Consider the following 19,128-nt stretch of genomic DNA (forward strand, 5'->3'; position numbering starts at 1 on the left):
GGGTAAAAACTCTAATTTGGCATTAAAATTAGAAAAATCGTATCATAGGGAACATGTGTACTAAGTTTCAAGTTGATTGGACTTCAACTTCATCAAAAACTACCTTGACCAAAAACTTTAACCTGAAGCAGGACAGACAGATGGACATACGGATGAACGGGCGGACGAACGGATGCACAAACGGAAAAACCATAATGCCCCTAGGTGGAGCATAAAAAACTACAGTCCAACCAAAATCTTTCACAAAAATGATCGTAAGTTATACTGAAATGTTCATAAATTACAATTATTTTGCCTCGTAGGAATTTATTTGTGAAATAAGAAATACCAGCAGTTCCTGTCCCGTTAGTGACACCCATGGAGTTACTTCTCATCATCTTTTATTCAAAATAATCTAGACTGCCACAAAATGAATGAAGTCTGAACAGTCTGAATGTAATTTAGGCATTACTCAAGAAAAAGCATATATACATCACTATTGAAGTAAAGAGAGAAATGGGTAGTTTAAAAATCATTGAAAGGTTCTTTTTATTTTTAGGGGGGATTAAAAGTTTTGCAGTGACCATTAAATAAACAAAACAGCAGCAGACATCAACTGATATTCTAACTTAAGATATATTTTTTCCCACAAAAAAACATAATGAGACTGCAAAATGCTGTGATACCTTCTTAATTTGTAAGATATCCTTCTTTTTGAAGACTGCAAAAAATATATTTGATTTCAAAGATCAAAATAATGAGCTCAAGTTCAACATTCCCCATTCTTCATTTTCATTTAAATGATGAAAAACAATTAAATTGCAAAGTAATCTTCTCTGTCATAACCTTGTAAGCTTGGGAAAAATGTCTTTTATGGAAGTAAAAGGATATTTTGGCCATAAACGTTGGAAATCTATCCTGTCATAAAAGTTGACAATAAATTATAAAATGATATAAGAATTATTTACACACCTGCATCAGGTATACACATTAAAGTTTGTAGAAATCTGACAATCAATGCATGGGTATACAATTGATTTCTTTTCTTTATAAGGCAAGGAGAAAAATGAGGATATGGGGTCAATATTCATCAGAAAATATCATATAATACACTTTTGTAAAAATCCTAAAGAAAAGAAAGAGGCATAACAATACTTTAAATAACCAGGAAGTCTAGCAGGAAGTCTAGATAGAAGGATTACCAGTCACTCCGGTGATGGTGGGGGCATAAAAATGTTGAGAAAATAAAGAGGTGTATTTAACAGCCAAGACAACTAAAGACAGACCAATGGAGATGCATACATATACATGAATAACAACAGAAGATAAATGAGAACAAATACTAAATATAAAAGCTTAAACCAGAATAACCCAGCTCCTGAAGTGTTATGATATCACACATAGCATGTCCTGCTTACACTACCTAATTTTGTCTGATTTGTCCTAGCTGGTTCTTCATGTCATCTTGAGGAATTCTGCATGATAGTAAAGATAATGAAGCAAAAGTGAGTAAGTCCACAACATGTCCTTTTTGTAGCTTATCATAGGATGTAGTTAAGTGTTGTGTACAAACCAACAAATTAAGGAACATCTAATGCAAATATAGTGTCGTCATACAACATATAGCACCAATAAAAACTGACCGCCATGATAAAGCCAATAGTACTGAATGTGGTGTTAAACACCAAGATTTTAATCAATCAATCCAACAAAGAGGAACAGCAAAACAAAACAAAACCATGTACAACCAAACCACAAGGAACTGTTAAATACAAAATAGTCAACAACTAAATTTAGAAATAGTCAAATCCCATAATAATTGTATGGTAACATTCAGTCATTTCCCATTATGTTTAGATACAAACAATCTGAAAACAGCAAAACCTATAAACTTAACAAAGAATTAGGAACTACTAAGTTTCAATTGGACGCTGGAACAGTAAACCTAAAAGAACAGTTAAATCATAAGATGGTGCACATGGATCCAAACTAGAAGAAAAAAGAGATTGTTGAAGACTGGAAACAGAAAAGCAATAAAAAAAAAACTATTAGAAACCAAATTACATACAAATAAAGGTAATAAAATCAAACCATTTTAAGGAAATTATATAGCTTTCATCTTTTTTTATCTTCCACAGTTAATATTAAAAATGATGGCTGGTCATACTTTTCATTAAAATGTAGTGAGTATTTTTAACAAATTTGTGTTGTAGGGTGACTGTGTGATTGACATTTTCCCAATTTCCCTTTAATTAAAGTGGTCCTAGGTCGAATTCTACAGCATGTTAAAACAGCTAGTAACTGTCAAGTGTAATAATACTGATCATATTTCCAGCAGTGTAAATCAGTCCTGTAAAACTTTATGTTAAGCTTAAGATGTAACAGTAGAGAGTAATTATAGGGGCATTGTGGCATTGTCAGTAAATAAAGTAAATAAGAAAGTGTGTCTTTTGTCACTGTACCCTTAGCTTGTGTGTCTTTTGTCACTGTACCCTTAGCTTGTGTGTCTTTTGTCACTGTACCCTTAGCTTGTGTGTCTTTTGTCACTGTACCCTTAGCTTGTGTGTCTTGTAACGATCAAAATTATTTGACCAAAAAAATATCATCCTTATTCTCTCTAGCACTTGTTGTTACAACTAGATAAATAATTATCAGAAATACCTCACATTATATAGCTTTTTTGCACTGATGTGGTGTAGAGCAAACATCAATCAATCAATCAGAAAATACAGATTTTTCAGTCTATTTTCAAAATCATTCATCTGACTTTGAAATTATAAATTCCCTTGCTTAAAGTTGTACTTGCTAATAGCAATGAGGAGGTCAGGATTTACTGCTAATAATCTGTTTTTATTTGCTAAAATTAATTATGAAACTTCTGAAGATCTTTCTACATGTTGTAACATTTACTTGTCATCAAATTTGACTGTAAGGCTGAATATGTTTGTACCAGTATATTTCAACTACTTGAACATAAAAGACAAAAATCAATTGATGTATTTTAGATTATAAACTGTTTTTCTATTTCTCAGACATGATCTCTACTCAGAGGCTCTCTATTACTGAGAACCCCAACTATTTGAAAGAATGAGTAATAACTTAACTCTCCAAATTATAATTACAGTTTTAAAATACTGCTACTGAAATCAAGTTTAAAATAAGTGCTACTGAAATCAATGGAGTTCTAAAAAATGATTATGACAAAACCTTCACATTTACACATATAAAGTCATGTATGCTAGTGCACAGTAACTGCATAATATATCTTTCCCTGAAGCTATATAAAAGAAAATTGAATTAATTTTCAGTGTTGTAATTTCATTTATATATTAAAATTGTATTACTGCAGTATATATTCCTACCTTGAAAGATCAAGCATGAAAATCCACAAATTCAAAATTAATAAAAAATATTTTTGATTTTATGATCACTGTTTAGACACATTAAAGTAAACTACTACGGTGTGAGTTGCAATGAAAATCATCAGTACCGCTGTGTATTATATCTGGTTCACCAAACACTGTGCTCCAAATCACATGACCGAATACAAATTTAGAATAAACTGAGAAGTGGTCAACTTTTTAAATGCAAGGTGTGAAAATCTGCCTTTCTTCAATATATTGGTAACTATTAAAATGTAATCAATCGATCGGATTAAATTGAATATAAGTAAAATGAGTCATTCCATCAAATGCAATTAATAAATTCCGTCTAGTTGTGAATTAAAGTTCTCCGACATGAAAAGTATTCAACAAACAAAATTTGGGTTTTGTATTGTGACAGCGGGACAATGGCCATCTCAACACCCGCGACAGATAAAAAGACAAAATACCGCTATATCTACTTTATCTTGCATTCAGTATGAGAATTAAAGCGAAAAAATCTTTGGTTAAATAAAAGTGTGTGTATTCCTTTGAAAAGGACCAGCTTTAAATCTATTCAGATTAAATTGTCCTTTGGAATTTAATGATATATTTGTCTAAATTTCTTAGGCTATTGTGACATTGTCAAAAAAAATGGTCACTTGTCTGAGGGCTACAGATTTCTTCTAATGATATACCAAAGTACTGCAATTTATGCAAGTGCACATTTTTTTGCAAAAAGAATTTTTTAATTGATGACATTTTCCTGACAAGTTTCCTTGATATGACATGATAAATCTAATACTTCTGATTGAAAAATAAGGTATATGACAACCAATATGAAGCAATTTATAAAAGTGTACTTTGAGAGATACAGTAAAACTTGTAACTGCGTCAATGCTTTTTTTGTTCAAAATATTGATAAATTTATATCCATATAAATATGGATCAATATGTCAAGCTCTAAATCATATCAAGTCTATAAAAGATAAGAAACATTCAAAGATCTGTCATTCTAACTCTTACCCTATTCTCAAAATAGCAAAAAACATTAAGATATGACATACGTCAACTAATGATGAGGTTCTTGCTGCATGGTTAAACCAGTTTTTGGAGATCTCAAACTCTCCCTTTTTAATTATTGTTTTGTTTGTTTGATGGGATTAACACCATTTTTGGTCATAAACAAGCTTCTGTCCAAATTTCCTTAAATTCCATGAAAGTCTGACAAAGTTATTGATGTCTTAAAAAAACCTTTACCACAGACTGAACCTTAATGCTGACACCGTTGCCGACAACGGAATCTAGGATCAATATGTCTTGCTTTAGTGACATAAATGTCTCAGGCTTGACAAAAATCCTCAATAATATAAAAGTTTTTATTGTAACTTAGGTTACAAGGTATATCATATAAGACACTTTTCTGAAAGTAGTAATACATCTAAAAGATACAAGAAAAGTTTTACCCCCAAACTATGAATAAAACTGTTCAAACTTTATAATTTTTCAGCCCTGCATTTACTGTCTCCTGACTTACTTATGTTCAGTCGATTAAAATCATATTAAATCTTCTGATCTTTTCAGGTACAAAGTCATGTTACATGCTGAGGTAAATGTCCATGAAATTTTACGAACATATTCATTGAAATATCTGTGAATGGTCATCATATTAAATCAGTATATATTAATTTCAATAAATTTTCATGGACAAATAAAATTATGACAAGACATCGGTCAAATAAAATAATTTATAGTAATAGATTTCAGGTCTTTTGTTTGGGAATTCAATGTTCATTTTATGGTCAGCATTATACACTTTTCACACCTGCAAGTGTCCATTTCAATATGGAAACTTAATCTGCTTCGCATCATGACCACGCCAAAAGCTGACGATTCACGGAGAGATGTAATTTTGAATAACCACGGTAACAATTTTAATACTGTCACACTTGACACTGATAGTAATAATTAAAATTCACAAGTTTTATTGAAAAGTTTTAATTTGACATGGGGATAAAAACTTTCCTTGACTTTCTGATGACCTTCCACCAATATTGTTGACTTTTCAAGAAATGATTAGGCAACCAAGTGTGAGTTCCATTAACATGTACAAATTTGTTATTGATAATCAAATGTCTGGACACCTGATCAAAATAATAAACTTGTTTACATAGAGGGAAGTCCCAAAAAGTCCTCAAATGACCCCAGTGCCGATAGCAGTTTTGTCATAAAAACAGTAATATATGATTATATTTTTATTAGAGGACAAGGTCCTTTAAGGTAAAGCTTTCAGAGTTTGAAATATTAGACCGAATTTGACCAATACAATGACATCTTTTCTTGTTTGCACTAGGGCATTAAAGTGCAGCAAGTTTGAAGCAAAAGCACATCCAATATCTTTCCTATTAGATAACAAAAGGGAGACAATTTAACAATATTGTATGAAATGATATCAAATTAAAAAAGCTGAGCTTCTTAATAACAATATACTTCCAAGTCAATACTTCTTTTGACCATTTTTTTTTTCATCATTTACTACTTACTAAAAAAAATAGGTGCTTAAAATTTTAAGATAATTAAAGGAGATGTGACATGATTTTTTTTTTTTTTTTTTTTTTGAAATAAATATTTATTTATACATAATTATCCCCAAAAAAACATCGAAAGCAATATAATTATCGTTTAAATGGATAAAATATGAATTTAAATGTATCGATCTCTCGACATACTAATTATGCATATTTCAATCCCGGAAGTCACTCAGAACGAGGCTGTGACGTCAGTGGTTTCATCAATCATATTTGACTGACGGGTGTATAGGCATAATTAGCGCAATTTCATTTTCGAATATCTTCCAACAAAACCCATGACAGTGATTAAAAATGGTTCTGTGTGCTGCCAGTGGATGCAACAATAGGCATAAGAAGGACAGTTTAATTAGTTTTTTCCGTTTTCCGAGTAACCCGCAAACCAGGAAGGCGTGGACACACTATTGTAAAAGATGGGACTTCCTACCAAGCACTGGTCATAGACTTTGTTCCGCCCACTTTACAAATGCATGTTACGATCGTGACCCAGAAGTTCTGAAGAATCTCGAGGGCTGTCCTACCATGAAGCCAAAACTCCGTCCAAATGCGGTACCTGACATTCCATTGACACAACCAACAACAGCTGAGCCAAGGCCACCTATACCTAAGTGGGGAGCTTATGAGAAGCGGAGAAAGGCTGACGTAAATATTTTTTTTTTATCTTCGCAAATATTTTTTTGCGTCCCTTTTTAATAATATTATTTTTTATAGTTTCGTCATATTTGTGTATAGCCCAATATATCTCAGTGTTTAAAGTTTTGTATCGTGTACCTCCTTAGTGTACCTCACTACCTGTTCACGTGTGCAGGTGTGTACACTGAAATTGGACATACATCCATAAACATCGATCAGAAGTTACAGGTATGCGGCACACTTTATCCGCAATGCTGGGTTACCTTTTGAAGTTGAAAGCTACAGGTGTCATGCCCCCAGGTGATGATAGATAAGACATAGGTAATACGCAATATTGCGTAATATGCGTCGAATCTGTGTACATCCATGATCACCTGCTGGGTGCACAGGAAGGTTGGAAAATAGACTAGAGCAAATGTTACAGACATAAGTTACGCAATGCATATCTGTTTTACCTGTTGGAATAAACAATACCCGACTGTCGGTTATGGGGTTTTACAGAATAGAGAAAAAAGGACTGACTAAAAAGGGGGGGATAGGAAATAATGGGTTGCTGGATTTACTTTGTAAAGAATGGAGTATAATAAGCAAAATGAATAGACAATAAAGAAGAAATGTTTTTAAAGTAAGAAAAGAATTAAAGAAAAACTGGAAAATTAAAAATGTAAATGCCTGTCAGGCTTCCTAACTAAAACATAACCTGCAGTAGGTACATAGATTCTAATAAAAATTAGGCATGTATAAAAGGTGTATTGCAATTAAGTTTTTTATTATTTACCCTTATTATTTTATTTATTTATGGAAAATCATTTCATTTCTTTATAAAAAATAAATGTGAAGAGATGCCAAGTCATACTATCAAAATGATAGACCATTGATGCAAGGTTATTGAGGTGAAATATGCAAAAGGTGACTTGAATGAAAAACAAATATTTTGGCTAGTGTATGTATGCAAGCCTTTATATTGCATAAGACATGAAGCTGAATAATATAGTTTTAACTTAAATAATGGAAATAAATCCAATTGATACAGACCTGGGAGTAGTAGATAATGTATAAGTATAGACTGAAGATATACACATTATAACAAATATCACAACAACAAAAATCAGTACTCCTAGAACATTTTCAATGGGATGATTATGGAGGAGACAAATACATGAATATATTTTACTGTTCCAAAACTTCTTTAGATATTACTTTTAATACTTCCCCTGTTATGTCATACTTATTACACATGTATTGGGGGCTGCTTCAGTAATTCAAATTTCACACCCAACATACTTGGTTAGGTGATAGGTAATTTATTACCTCTCTTTTTGTCTTATTTAATGTAATTCAATTACCTGTTAAACTCAAACATTTTTAAGAAATATATCTTGATTTATAGTGAAATAATTGTTATAGTACTGATATATTTCTACACAGATCTCTATATATGCATTCTAAATTTTAAAATGTGCATTATATTTCATATTGTGTTTATACGTGTATGTATGTGGTGCGACTATAATAAACTATAATAAACTTTTGAACTTGAACGCTACATTTAGCAAACTAACTAATTTAAATTATTAAATTAATATCTAAGAACCAATTTATTAGTGGTAAATTTGATTGCTAATCAGACAACTATCCATGAAAGCTCAAATAAAATGGAGTTAAGAAGTTAGGTATATTTCTCTATGTTTTTGATTTCATTATAATTGTAATTTAAGACCACATAATTATTCAGAAATGCAATTGACCATTGTTTGACCCAAGACGTTCACTTGTATTTATATGTCTTAATTAATTATCACAGTAATTAAAGTTCTGTAAAACTAAATTAACAACAAACATTTATTCTTTGCAGATCCTACAGCTTGCATATTGCTTGAAAGATCGTCAATGTCGGACTCTTCGGATGACGAATTTATATCTTCTACTTGATTATTTTCAACAAGTAACGGCTCAAACTGATACGATCGAATATCTAAAGTTTGAGAGTTGTCTTGAAAACTGCTGTCAACACCGTCCATTGTTTAATTATGCAGAAATGTGATCGACTTCGTCAATATTGAGACATTTTCTCAGCTTGTATCCACTGACGTCATCACGATCACGTGACCGGTATCTAATTAAAAATCAAAGATTACGACAAGCGCTGGATTATTTGACCATAAAAAGGCCGTTTAATGAGGTTTTGCCAAGAAAAATTTATTAAAATATGTTTTTTGACCAATATTAATTAATTAAAAAAAAAAAAAAAAAAAAAATTGTGTCACGTCTCCTTTAAGAGATTGTGCATGGTAATTTTAAGAAATTTTATATTTTTACAAGTCTGACTAAATTGTCAACTGTTCTTGCACTTTCACATAATGATTGGCAGCTATGACTAATAATGTTTGCCTTGAAATTCTTTAAATTGCGCATTATATTTTTATCTTTTTTTATATTTTGAGTACCTGACTGATATAAGATCAAAGCATGCTGTTATATGAAACATTTAGTTGAAATACTATCTATTTATTATGCAAAAAACTAAATTAATATTTACTTTATAAAAATATCCTTGTAATTTTACAAGATAATTGTGCAAACAAATCATTTAATTATACTTGTCGGCTGACTTGATTAATGTCTGCTCATGGTAATACTAGTCTTAATAGAATTATCATTATAAAGATTACCGGAACAAAGGACAAATATTTCTGTCCATTCAAGACTTATAGGCCCCTGACCCCAATGGTTGTGTTGATGACCAGAGAATGTACCGAGAAATCTTGGTAGTAATTGTTCAAAATAATTGGCATGAATTGTCAACTTCATAATTTTCTGATATTTTACAAGAATTATTTTCTCATCTGTTATGGTATATTAAACAAGTTGAGTGACAGCAAATTTGTCAATAACCTAATAAATTACAAAATTGTTGGATATCTGTTGGAAAAGAATACTTAAAAGTCAACCTATACTTCGTGAAGCTATATTTTATAGGTATAATACCTTCAAATCTACTTCAAACAACGATACTAAAATTAATAATTACAAAAAATAATATTTATATTTTGTGAACATTTGTGGGATAAACTGTATAAATGTACATGTAGTTGTAATCTGATTTAATTATGTTTTCTAGGTCAAGATTTTCGGTCTAATAATGATTTAAATTAGTTTTAATTCTTTTAGCTCCAGCATCTTACATTACCTTACTATATTACCCCCAAAAGTGACAGGTTCATCTGGGTTATTTCATTAAAGGTTCCATTTCACTATTTAAATATGTACTATTTGTACACAACAGTGCACATTTAATAACTATAGGAAGTATGATGCATGTAGATTTCTTTTTCAACAAAAGTCGGAAGATTTTTGTGGTTGTCAAAATTAATGTCACCATTTGAACTTTGTACTTTAGCTAATCATTTGGTTTTCCTTTTAATAAGTCTTAATATATGTGGTTCACTTTTTGGTTATTTTTTGTCAAAAAGTGTATCAAATCATTGTTAGAGAATGGTTGATATAGAGGATTAGCTTTCAATCCTATAATGAACCTTTGTTTGAGAAATATACAATTTTTTTCTTAATTCTTTTGGCGGAAATGATAGTTGTATTATTCAACATGAATATAGGAAATTATAAACCAAAATAAATGATTAAGCATTTTCTAAGGTTTAAGTTTTACTTTATTAGAAAACTTTCTTATTTCTGTTTAACAAATACTTATTTGTTTCATCCGATTTTAAACAGTAAATATTATATTTATTCTTAGGGTAACATAATCATATCGGTAACTAAAAAGGTTATTGGAGTCTGAAAAAAATATTTGTGTTGAAATCAAATATACTTAAAAAAACAGTATAGAATTTAAAATATTTCTGACATAATTGTTACAAAAATATATAGTCTCAAACTAGTTATTTAATTGTTTAATTCAATGATTTTTATTTTTAATTTCTAATGGTATTATTCTTCAAATGCAAAAAGATTTTTTTATTTCTTTACATCAAATAAAACTGTGCATAAAATTTATAAGTCCTAACATTTGTTGTTTTAAAACACTTGCAACAACTGGAAAGTACTGCAGTTTTTCTTTTAATAATAATAATGCATCATTTAAAAAAAAAAAGAAAAAAAGAGTTTTAAAGTTTCCAAGGTTTGAGTTCAATGATGACCTTTTTCTTGACACTAACTTTATGTTTGGATAGTTAAAAAAAATATTTTGGTTCCACAAAAAAAGTTATAAAATATATGCTCTATTATATCCTTACAACAATAATATGATTGATGAGTGTTTATTCTTATTACTTGGTTATTGGACATACCAAGTATTTTTTCGAGAGCAAAAAATATTGGGGGAAATGACATTTAGTTCTCTTTTAATATTTTTAGTGACTGATTTTATTGTCTGATCTGATTAAAAACAAATTATATCATAAAAATAAAAGTGCAATAAACTGTATATGTATCAAATATGAATATTCATGAAAATTTTAATAATAGAGAGTTCAAATGTTAGTTGAAAACTCATCAATATCAGTCCCTAGGAAAACTTATCATTACAAATAATCAAATAATAGCTCATTTTGATGATAAAAATCTGAAATGTTTTTAAATTTCTGTTTAAATTAAGTCAATTTTTTCTTAAGATAGGTTTTTAAGATATACAATCGAACTGTAACATATTCAAAAGGTCAGTATTAAACTAGTACTTGTAAATTAGAGATTTTACTGTGTTATAAGCTAGATGAAAAAATTCGTAAGGGTTCCGCGGAACCCAGTGTCTCGCCTACTTTTGCTGTTAATCGCAGGCTCAACAAAAATGAGATGAGGAAAAAATTTAATAAAAATATTCCTCTTGATACAATTTTTTTATTGTAAGAAGCTTTGGTAAAGTTTGGTAAAAATCCAGGATAGTTTATGAATCTAATAAATGTTTTAAAAACTTTAACTGCAGACTGTATGTAATGTTAACTGGAAGAAAAACTAAGTCCATTTATAAGTAATATACAGAAAAACAGGAAATTTTTTTTACAAAATTTCCTTCTAGATACTAGCTTTTGATCATAAACAAGCTTCTGTCCATGTTTGGTACAAATCCAGGATAGTTTAAGAAAGTTATTAAAATTTTAAAAACTTTAACCACAGAGTGAATGTAATGTTTCCTGGCAGAAAAACTAAGTCCATTTATAAGTAAAATACAGAAAAACAGGATTTTTTTTTTTAAATTTACTTCTGGATACTATCTTATGATCATAAACAAGCTTCTGTCCAAGTTTGGTAGAAATCCAGAATAGTTTAAGAAAGTTATTAAAATTTCAAAAACTTTAACCACAGAGTGAATATTTGTGGACGCCGCCGCCGACGACGCCGACGGAATGTAGGATTGCTATGTCTCGCTTTTTCAACAAAAGTCGAAGGCTCGACAAAAAGGGAATATGACAATAGGACAGAAACCCAATGACACAAAAAAAATCAAAAGATATGTAAGGTCTTATTTTTAATGATTTTTCCAAGAAATGAGTTGAGAAAATGGATATTTTCAAAGTTTAAGAACTAAAGAAACAAATCTTTAGACAGATCACAATACGTCACTTGTTGTAGGCAAAATTTCTGACCCTACCCAATACACAATTATTTTCAAGAGGTAGTTTTAATTATCCACATCTTTTATTAAAAACAGTCCAAATGCTATTTAGACTGGTACATTTCTGTTGCTGTTGGTCTATTCAAGTCCTTGTCATATCAGGAATATCAATTGTCAAATAGCAAAAGGTCAATTTGTTGATTGGTCAATTTGCTCTTTTGGGCTTCAAATATTTGTCACTCGACATTAACCAATTAACAACCAATCAATCAACCATAAAGCAACTGACACTGGTCCAACAGTCAATCAATCAACCATAAAGCAACCAACACTGGTCCAACAGTCAATCAATCCACTGGTCCAACAGTCAATCAATCAACCATAAAACAACCAACACTGGTCCAACAGTCAATCAATCCACTGGTACAACAGTCAATCAATCCACTGGTCCAACAGTCAATCAATCAACCATAAAACAACCAACACTGGTCCAACAGTCAATCAATCAACCATAAAGCAACCAACACTGGTCCAACAGTCAATCAATAATTAAGAAAGGTTTTATGAAGAACAGATTTTTTTTTCTTCGATCTAACTTTAAAATTTAATAGTGTGTTAATTCACTAAGGAATTATGGTAAAATAAACAAAGAACCACCAGTTGCTTTTGCTATTGGAGCCAAGTATACATGGCAAATCATAAAACATCAAACAAACCACCCATATCTATAAATATAATATCTTATTTAACCATGACCACCTGATTTTCACACTTTCAGGGTTAAGGGACCAAATCTACCAGATATAGACAAGCTAAATGTATCATCACTAAATACCTTTGTTGCAACCCTTTTACTCATTCAAAATGATCTGCCCCTTACTTACTTGGGTGTTCACTGTTTACAATAGATTCATATATGATATGAATTCAACCATTGTACAATTTATACATGTGTATATCTATAAAGTATTTTCTGTTGTGTGTTTGTGTATGTATAAAGGATGTGGATGGAGTACTTACTTTAGAAGTTAACATGGCACTGATGGAGAGTATGTATGTATAAAGGATGTGGATGGAGTACTTACTTTAGAAGTTAACATGGCACTGATGGAGAGTATGTATGTATAAAGGATGTGGATGGGGTACTTACTTTAGAAGTTAACATGGCACTGATGGAGAGTATGTATGTATAAAGGATGTGGATGGGGTACTTACTTTAGAAGTTAACATGGCACTGATGGAGAGTATGTATGTATAAAGGATGTGGATGGAGTACTTACTTTAGAAGTTAACATGGCACTGATGGAGAGTATGTATGTATAAAGGATGTGGATGGGGGTACTTACTTTAGAAGTTAACATGGCACTGATGGAGAGTATGTATGTATAAAGGATGTGGATGGGGGTACTTACTTTAGAAGTTAACATGGCACTGATGGAGAGTATGTATGTATAAAGGATGTGGATGGGGTACTTACTTTAGAAGTTAACATGGCACTGATGGAGAGTATGTATGTATAAAGGATGTGGATGGGGGTACTTACTTTAGAAGTTAACATGGCACTGATGGAGAGTATGTATGTATAAAGGATGTGGATGGGGGTACTTACTTTAGAAGTTAACATGGCACTGATGGAGAGTATGTTTGTATAAAGGATGTGGATGGGGGTACTTACTTTAGAAGTTAACATGGCACTGATGGAGAGTATGTATGTATAAAGGATGTGGATGGGGTACTTACTTTAGAAGTTAACATGGCACTGATGGAGAGTATGTATGTATAAAGGATGTGGATGGGGGTACTTACTTTAGAAGTTAACATGGCACTGATGGAGAGTATGTATGTATAAAGGATGTGGATGGGGGTACTTACTTTAGAAGTTAACATGGGACTGATGGAGAGTATGTATGTATAAAGGATGTGGATGGGGTACTTACTTTAGAAGTTAACATGGCACTGATGGAGAGTATGTATGTATAAAGGATGTGGATGGGGTACTTACTTTAGAAGTTAACATGGCACTGATGGAGAGTATGTATGTATAAAGGATGTGGATGGAGTACTTACTTTAGAAGTTAACATGGCACTGATGGAGAGTATGTATGTATAAAGGATGTGGATGGGGTACTTACTTTAGAAGTTAACATGGCACTGATGGAGAGTATGTATGTATAAAGGATGTGGATGGGGGTACTTACTTTAGAAGTTAACATGGCACTGATGGAGAGTATGTATGTATAAAGGATGTGGATGGAGTACTTACTTTAGAAGTTAACATGGCACTGATGGAGAGTATGTATGTATAAAGGATGTGGATGGGGGTACTTACTTTAGAAGTTAACATGGCACTGATGGAGAGTATGTATGTACAAAGGATGTGGATGGGGGTACTTACTTTAGAAGTTAACATGGCACTGATGGAGAGTATGTATGTATAAAGGATGTGGATGGGGTACTTACTTTAGAAGTTAACATGGCACTGATGGAGAGTATAGGTTCTATACCAACAAATAATACTTTGTGATCCTCTGCTGTTAAGGATGAAAATTTCCTGAAAAAATAAATATACAACCTGTAGACTGAAAAAAAAATCATACAGATTCTAAAAACTTAAAAAAGTTATAGAAAATATAGGAAAAATAATAATAAAATATATAATGATAACATTTACAGACTTGTAAATAAATACTGTGCATTCCTTATTATTGCTGGGGTACCAATTTTCTTGGATCATTATGAGTATTGGTGAATTATGTATTTAAGTGTTCAATGATATACATATTTCTTGTAGGTTTGTATTAAACTTTGGCAAAACCAAGTATCCACAAAAATTCTATCTTTCCACAGTAAATATGACACCTACAAACTAGAAGCTTCACAAGGTTCTTTGATCTAATCCGGAGCTGTTCTTAATCTTATCAATTTAATTCAACTTTCTCAAAACACATAAATCCATAATGATTCAAAACACAGCTTTCGTGTTTTCATAAATTCAATTTAAGAGGAGAAAACTAAAAAAAAATTATATCCCATGGGAGATAACTCTAAACTGCTTATAACTTGTAACAAATATATTTACTCTTTATAAATAAGTCTCTCTCAAAATAAACCTTTTTACAATCAGCTTAGTGTTATTAAACTTTCCAAAATTTCCATAAACACTCTAATAAAAAAAAAAAATTCTAATATTATTTGACATACTGTGCATGGGGATAAGTATTTGTCACATGCAACGTTTTCCTATATATTTCATATAAAATCATTTTTCAAAAGACAATTTGAAGGTGTTTTGTGTTTCGAATACTTATGTCCATCCACTGTATGTTTTAATAAAAATCAGAACACACATATAAAATAAAGAGATAATCAAAATTGTTTTTGAGACAGAAACACAATAAAGTTTTTTGGTAAAAAACTGAAAATCTAAATTTCATTTTATACTTTTCAACATTGAACATAAAAAAAGTCAACAGTATGTGGTCAGGCCTAAAAATATGATATTAAAACAAAAGACAAGAGAAAAATCCAGGTAACACTAGAGGAGCCAGTTTCGACAAGTATAAAACCAACAATGCCAACTTTTGTCCCCTAAACTACACATTTATTGAGAAAACATTTTTAATTTATTCAAAATACTAGTATACTTGGAGGGACAAATAAACATACACTGGGATACTATTATATTGCTTATTTTTCACCTATATAAATGTGCTACAATTCATAGTATGATAACAATCTGCAAAGCTCATTTTAAAACAAAAGTTGGCAGAGTATTCCTAAACACCATTAGTAATGTTTCATTTGGGATTTTCTCAAAGCTCTAGAAAGTAAATTCTATTTTACACTGTATACCATTGTTAACTAGAACCCACTGCAGCACTCTATTTGATAGCTGAACTCCATTTGTGAGATCCATTGGCAAGACACAGTACACCATAACAACCTAAAAACACTGTGTCCCTGTCATGTTATTCTTCTGTAGTGGGCTGTTCAGTGGATTTTAGTCAACTACCAGTCATATGATTACCTGGTAAATACCAAAGAGTGGATCTTCTGTTAACCTGGCATCAACTGAACAGACCACTAAAGAAGAATCACAAATTCAGCTATCACCGAAAAGACATGCTGCACTGGGTTCTAGTTAACAGTGGTATACAGTTTAAAATAAAAAATATTTTTTAAGTGGGATTAATATTTCATTTGATGTCAGAAAATCTAACTTGCACTATGGGAGATAACTCATACTTCCCTGTGAGAAATGCTTATAATTCATATGAATTAATAATAATAATACTTTATTTCCAAAAGAAATACAGCCTATAGGCATATAACAAAATATACATTAAATTTCAATACACACATACATGTATAAACAGTAATAGATAATATTGATATTATTATTGAATTAAGTATACCTATGTCTTGCAGGAAGATAGAAGTCAGGGCTGATATGCATAAAACCACTTAAGTTAAGATATCCAATCGTAGTACTAATTTATTGTAGGACATGTAGAAAAATCCATCCGTTCAGAACAAATCTTAACTTAAGTAGTTATAAGCAAATCAGCAGAGACATGTGGAAGGCAATGGTTAGTAGCCTTAAACAACAAGAACAAGAAGTAGTGCCCTGTTAGTACCACACACTACGGATATGTCATAAGATACCTCAGTGGTTCTCCATATGTATTCAGTATACTTCTCAGCAGACGACAATATTCCCGCTCAGTTTTCTGTAAATCATTTACCACATCATAACGTGGATCGTCTTCTGAAGAAAAAGAAAAAAAAATACCATGAACATCATCTTAAAAGCAAATTCACAATTCAACTAATAAACGATTCCCTTGTTGAATGTTATAATGTGGTACAACAGCTATTTTGACTGCCATGGATTGTGGATATAATCTCATCATTGTAAACTATGCAGTGACCTGCTGGATAATAGCAGAATTTTTTTACTTATCCCTTTAAATTCAGGAATTTTCTTCTACTGTTAATTAAATTTGTCGTATAAGCATCTTTTGCATAATGCCATTTCTGTAGTTATTGAACACCATTGTATACATAGAAAATGATTACTGTAAGTTTTCAATTTGTTAAACTATAAACACTGGCATTAAGAGCTTTGAATGGAGGTTTCATCAAGCATAGGAAATCTTAAATTGCTTTGGTTAATTTGCTGAATGTTACTTTTATTGTCCTGAATATGCATGAAATATTTGCTACTGACCATCATGGAAGTATCAATCATTTTTACAATCGAATTTTCATTTCCATACTTTTATGTAATTTTTCTGACTTTGTAAAGTTTCCATTTAAGGCATAACTTGTAGCAGTTTAATATATATATGTGTTGTTCTCAGAAACAAAATTGACATCTTCTGTTTTAAATTAGGAAATAATCTATTTATTTACTTATACTTAATTTTGCAAGGACAAATCAATTTATCTTTAGAATTAGAACAAATCTGAAACATAACAAAGATGTTACAGATATATTTTCTTGTCACTGATAGTCTTCAAACAGCTCATGACATGATTCATTGAAAGAAAACAGTTTTAATGCTCAACATGTCAAAAGAAAGCGGACAACTAATCGTTGCAGTATTGAAATATTTTTTACCACTGTTTTTCAACAATTATAATTTTCACTCTTGATTCATCATAATATTAACATTAAGTCAAATCTGTTGAATATCTGAAAAGCAATGAGTAGTTCAATGAAAATAATATGAGTTTTTAGTTTTTTTGTTTTGTTTTTTGAAAAATAATCCAATAATTCATGAGAAATATTTCAGGCTGCTGATAATGACTACCCTTATTTCACTGGAAAGTCAGTCAGTTGATAAAAAAAATGTGGGTGTCAATAAATGCCCTTATACCAATAAAAGGTGACACTTTACATCTTAATACTTGTCTATAGTTTATACGATAAAAATCAGCCTACTGGGAATATCAGGTCCACAATAAAACAGAATATGTTATCGTAAAAATGAGACTATTATAGTGAAATTATGCACACCCATTTTTTATTTACTATTCACTTGTTATACAGTCAGTTAAAATAATCCTTTGTTGAAAAAGTTTTTACTTAAAGTAAAAAACTGTAAATAAAGATTCGTACACGATAACATCGAAGATTTCTATCTATGGTATTTACTATTAAATCACTTCTTTTAACCTTATTTGCTAATCCAGCTCATGGCATTCTATTAAAACAGTATATTTCACATAGCATTGTTAACATTACAGTTCAGTAATTATGGAGATATTCTAATATTTATGTCATTACAAAAATAAAGCACAAGTACTTCTATAAAAAAAAATGTAAGACTGTGTACCAAGGACAACCAAAAATCATTCGTTAAAAGAAACAGGTATTACGATTGCCAAAAGTAATTGAAGGGCAAAAATTAATAAGGTCCTGATGGCATAGTTTTTTTCTGTTTTCTTTAAGATATGACTCTTTTACCGTAGTTATGATTTCACTAGCAATATTGTGTTACAAAAGTCATTTTTTAGAAACTTTGACCGTGACCCAAGATGTATTGACTTCAAAATCAAAGTGGATCTTCCTCTTATTATATGTGACCATATGTCCATGTATGATGCAGTATTTGATTAAGCATCTGGAAACAAATTATTTGCATAAATGTCAGACTATTTTAGAAATTTTGACCTTGACCTTGGCTGTATAGTTACCTGAAGATCAATAGGGATATTCCTCTCATTATTTATGACCATCAAGTCTAGTTCAATCAGATATAAAGTATTGGAGTTAGCATCTGGAAACAATAAATTACTGACAGACTGACTGATGGACAGATTGACTTATGGACTGATGGACATACTGACCAATACTGTTTAATCAGTGCTGTCTTATTAAAGGGGAGAAAATAAAAAGATAAATGACAGTGGATATTGATTGCAAGGTAAACTGAAATACTGTAAATTTAGAAATTATTGCCTGCATTTATCATTGCAATTTTTGAACAAT

At 30.9% G+C, this 19,128-nt stretch overlaps 2 protein-coding genes across 24 annotated transcripts in view; one reads left to right on the top strand and one right to left on the bottom strand.

Moving 5' to 3' along the window:
* The window catches only part of LOC127725762 (rho GTPase-activating protein 20-like), a 190,903-nt gene that overhangs the window by 114,861 nt on the left and 56,914 nt on the right, over positions 1–19,128 (bottom strand). For 2 of the 23 annotated variants that reach the window (XM_052233001.1, XM_052233003.1), the window contains 2 exons: positions 16,797–16,899; positions 14,592–14,682 (listed from right to left, as the gene is read on the bottom strand). In XM_052233001.1, coding sequence (XP_052088961.1) covers positions 14,592–14,682; positions 16,797–16,899 — 194 coding nt within the window. The other 21 variants (XM_052233018.1, XM_052233026.1, XM_052233012.1 and 18 more) reach the window with 21 other exon arrangements.
* LOC127725764 (THAP domain-containing protein 1-like) lies at positions 5,996–8,820 on the top strand. The gene is made up of 2 exons (XM_052233028.1): positions 5,996–6,571; positions 8,418–8,820. The coding sequence occupies exons 1-2, from the start codon at positions 6,224–6,226 to the stop codon at positions 8,604–8,606; spliced, it is 537 nt and encodes a 178-aa protein (XP_052088988.1). The 5' UTR covers positions 5,996–6,223; the 3' UTR covers positions 8,607–8,820.

Source organism: Mytilus californianus, unplaced genomic scaffold (genome assembly GCF_021869535.1).
Source record: "Mytilus californianus isolate M0D057914Y unplaced genomic scaffold, xbMytCali1.0.p SCAF_15, whole genome shotgun sequence".
NCBI classification, from domain to species: Eukaryota; Metazoa; Mollusca; class Bivalvia; order Mytilida; family Mytilidae; genus Mytilus; species Mytilus californianus.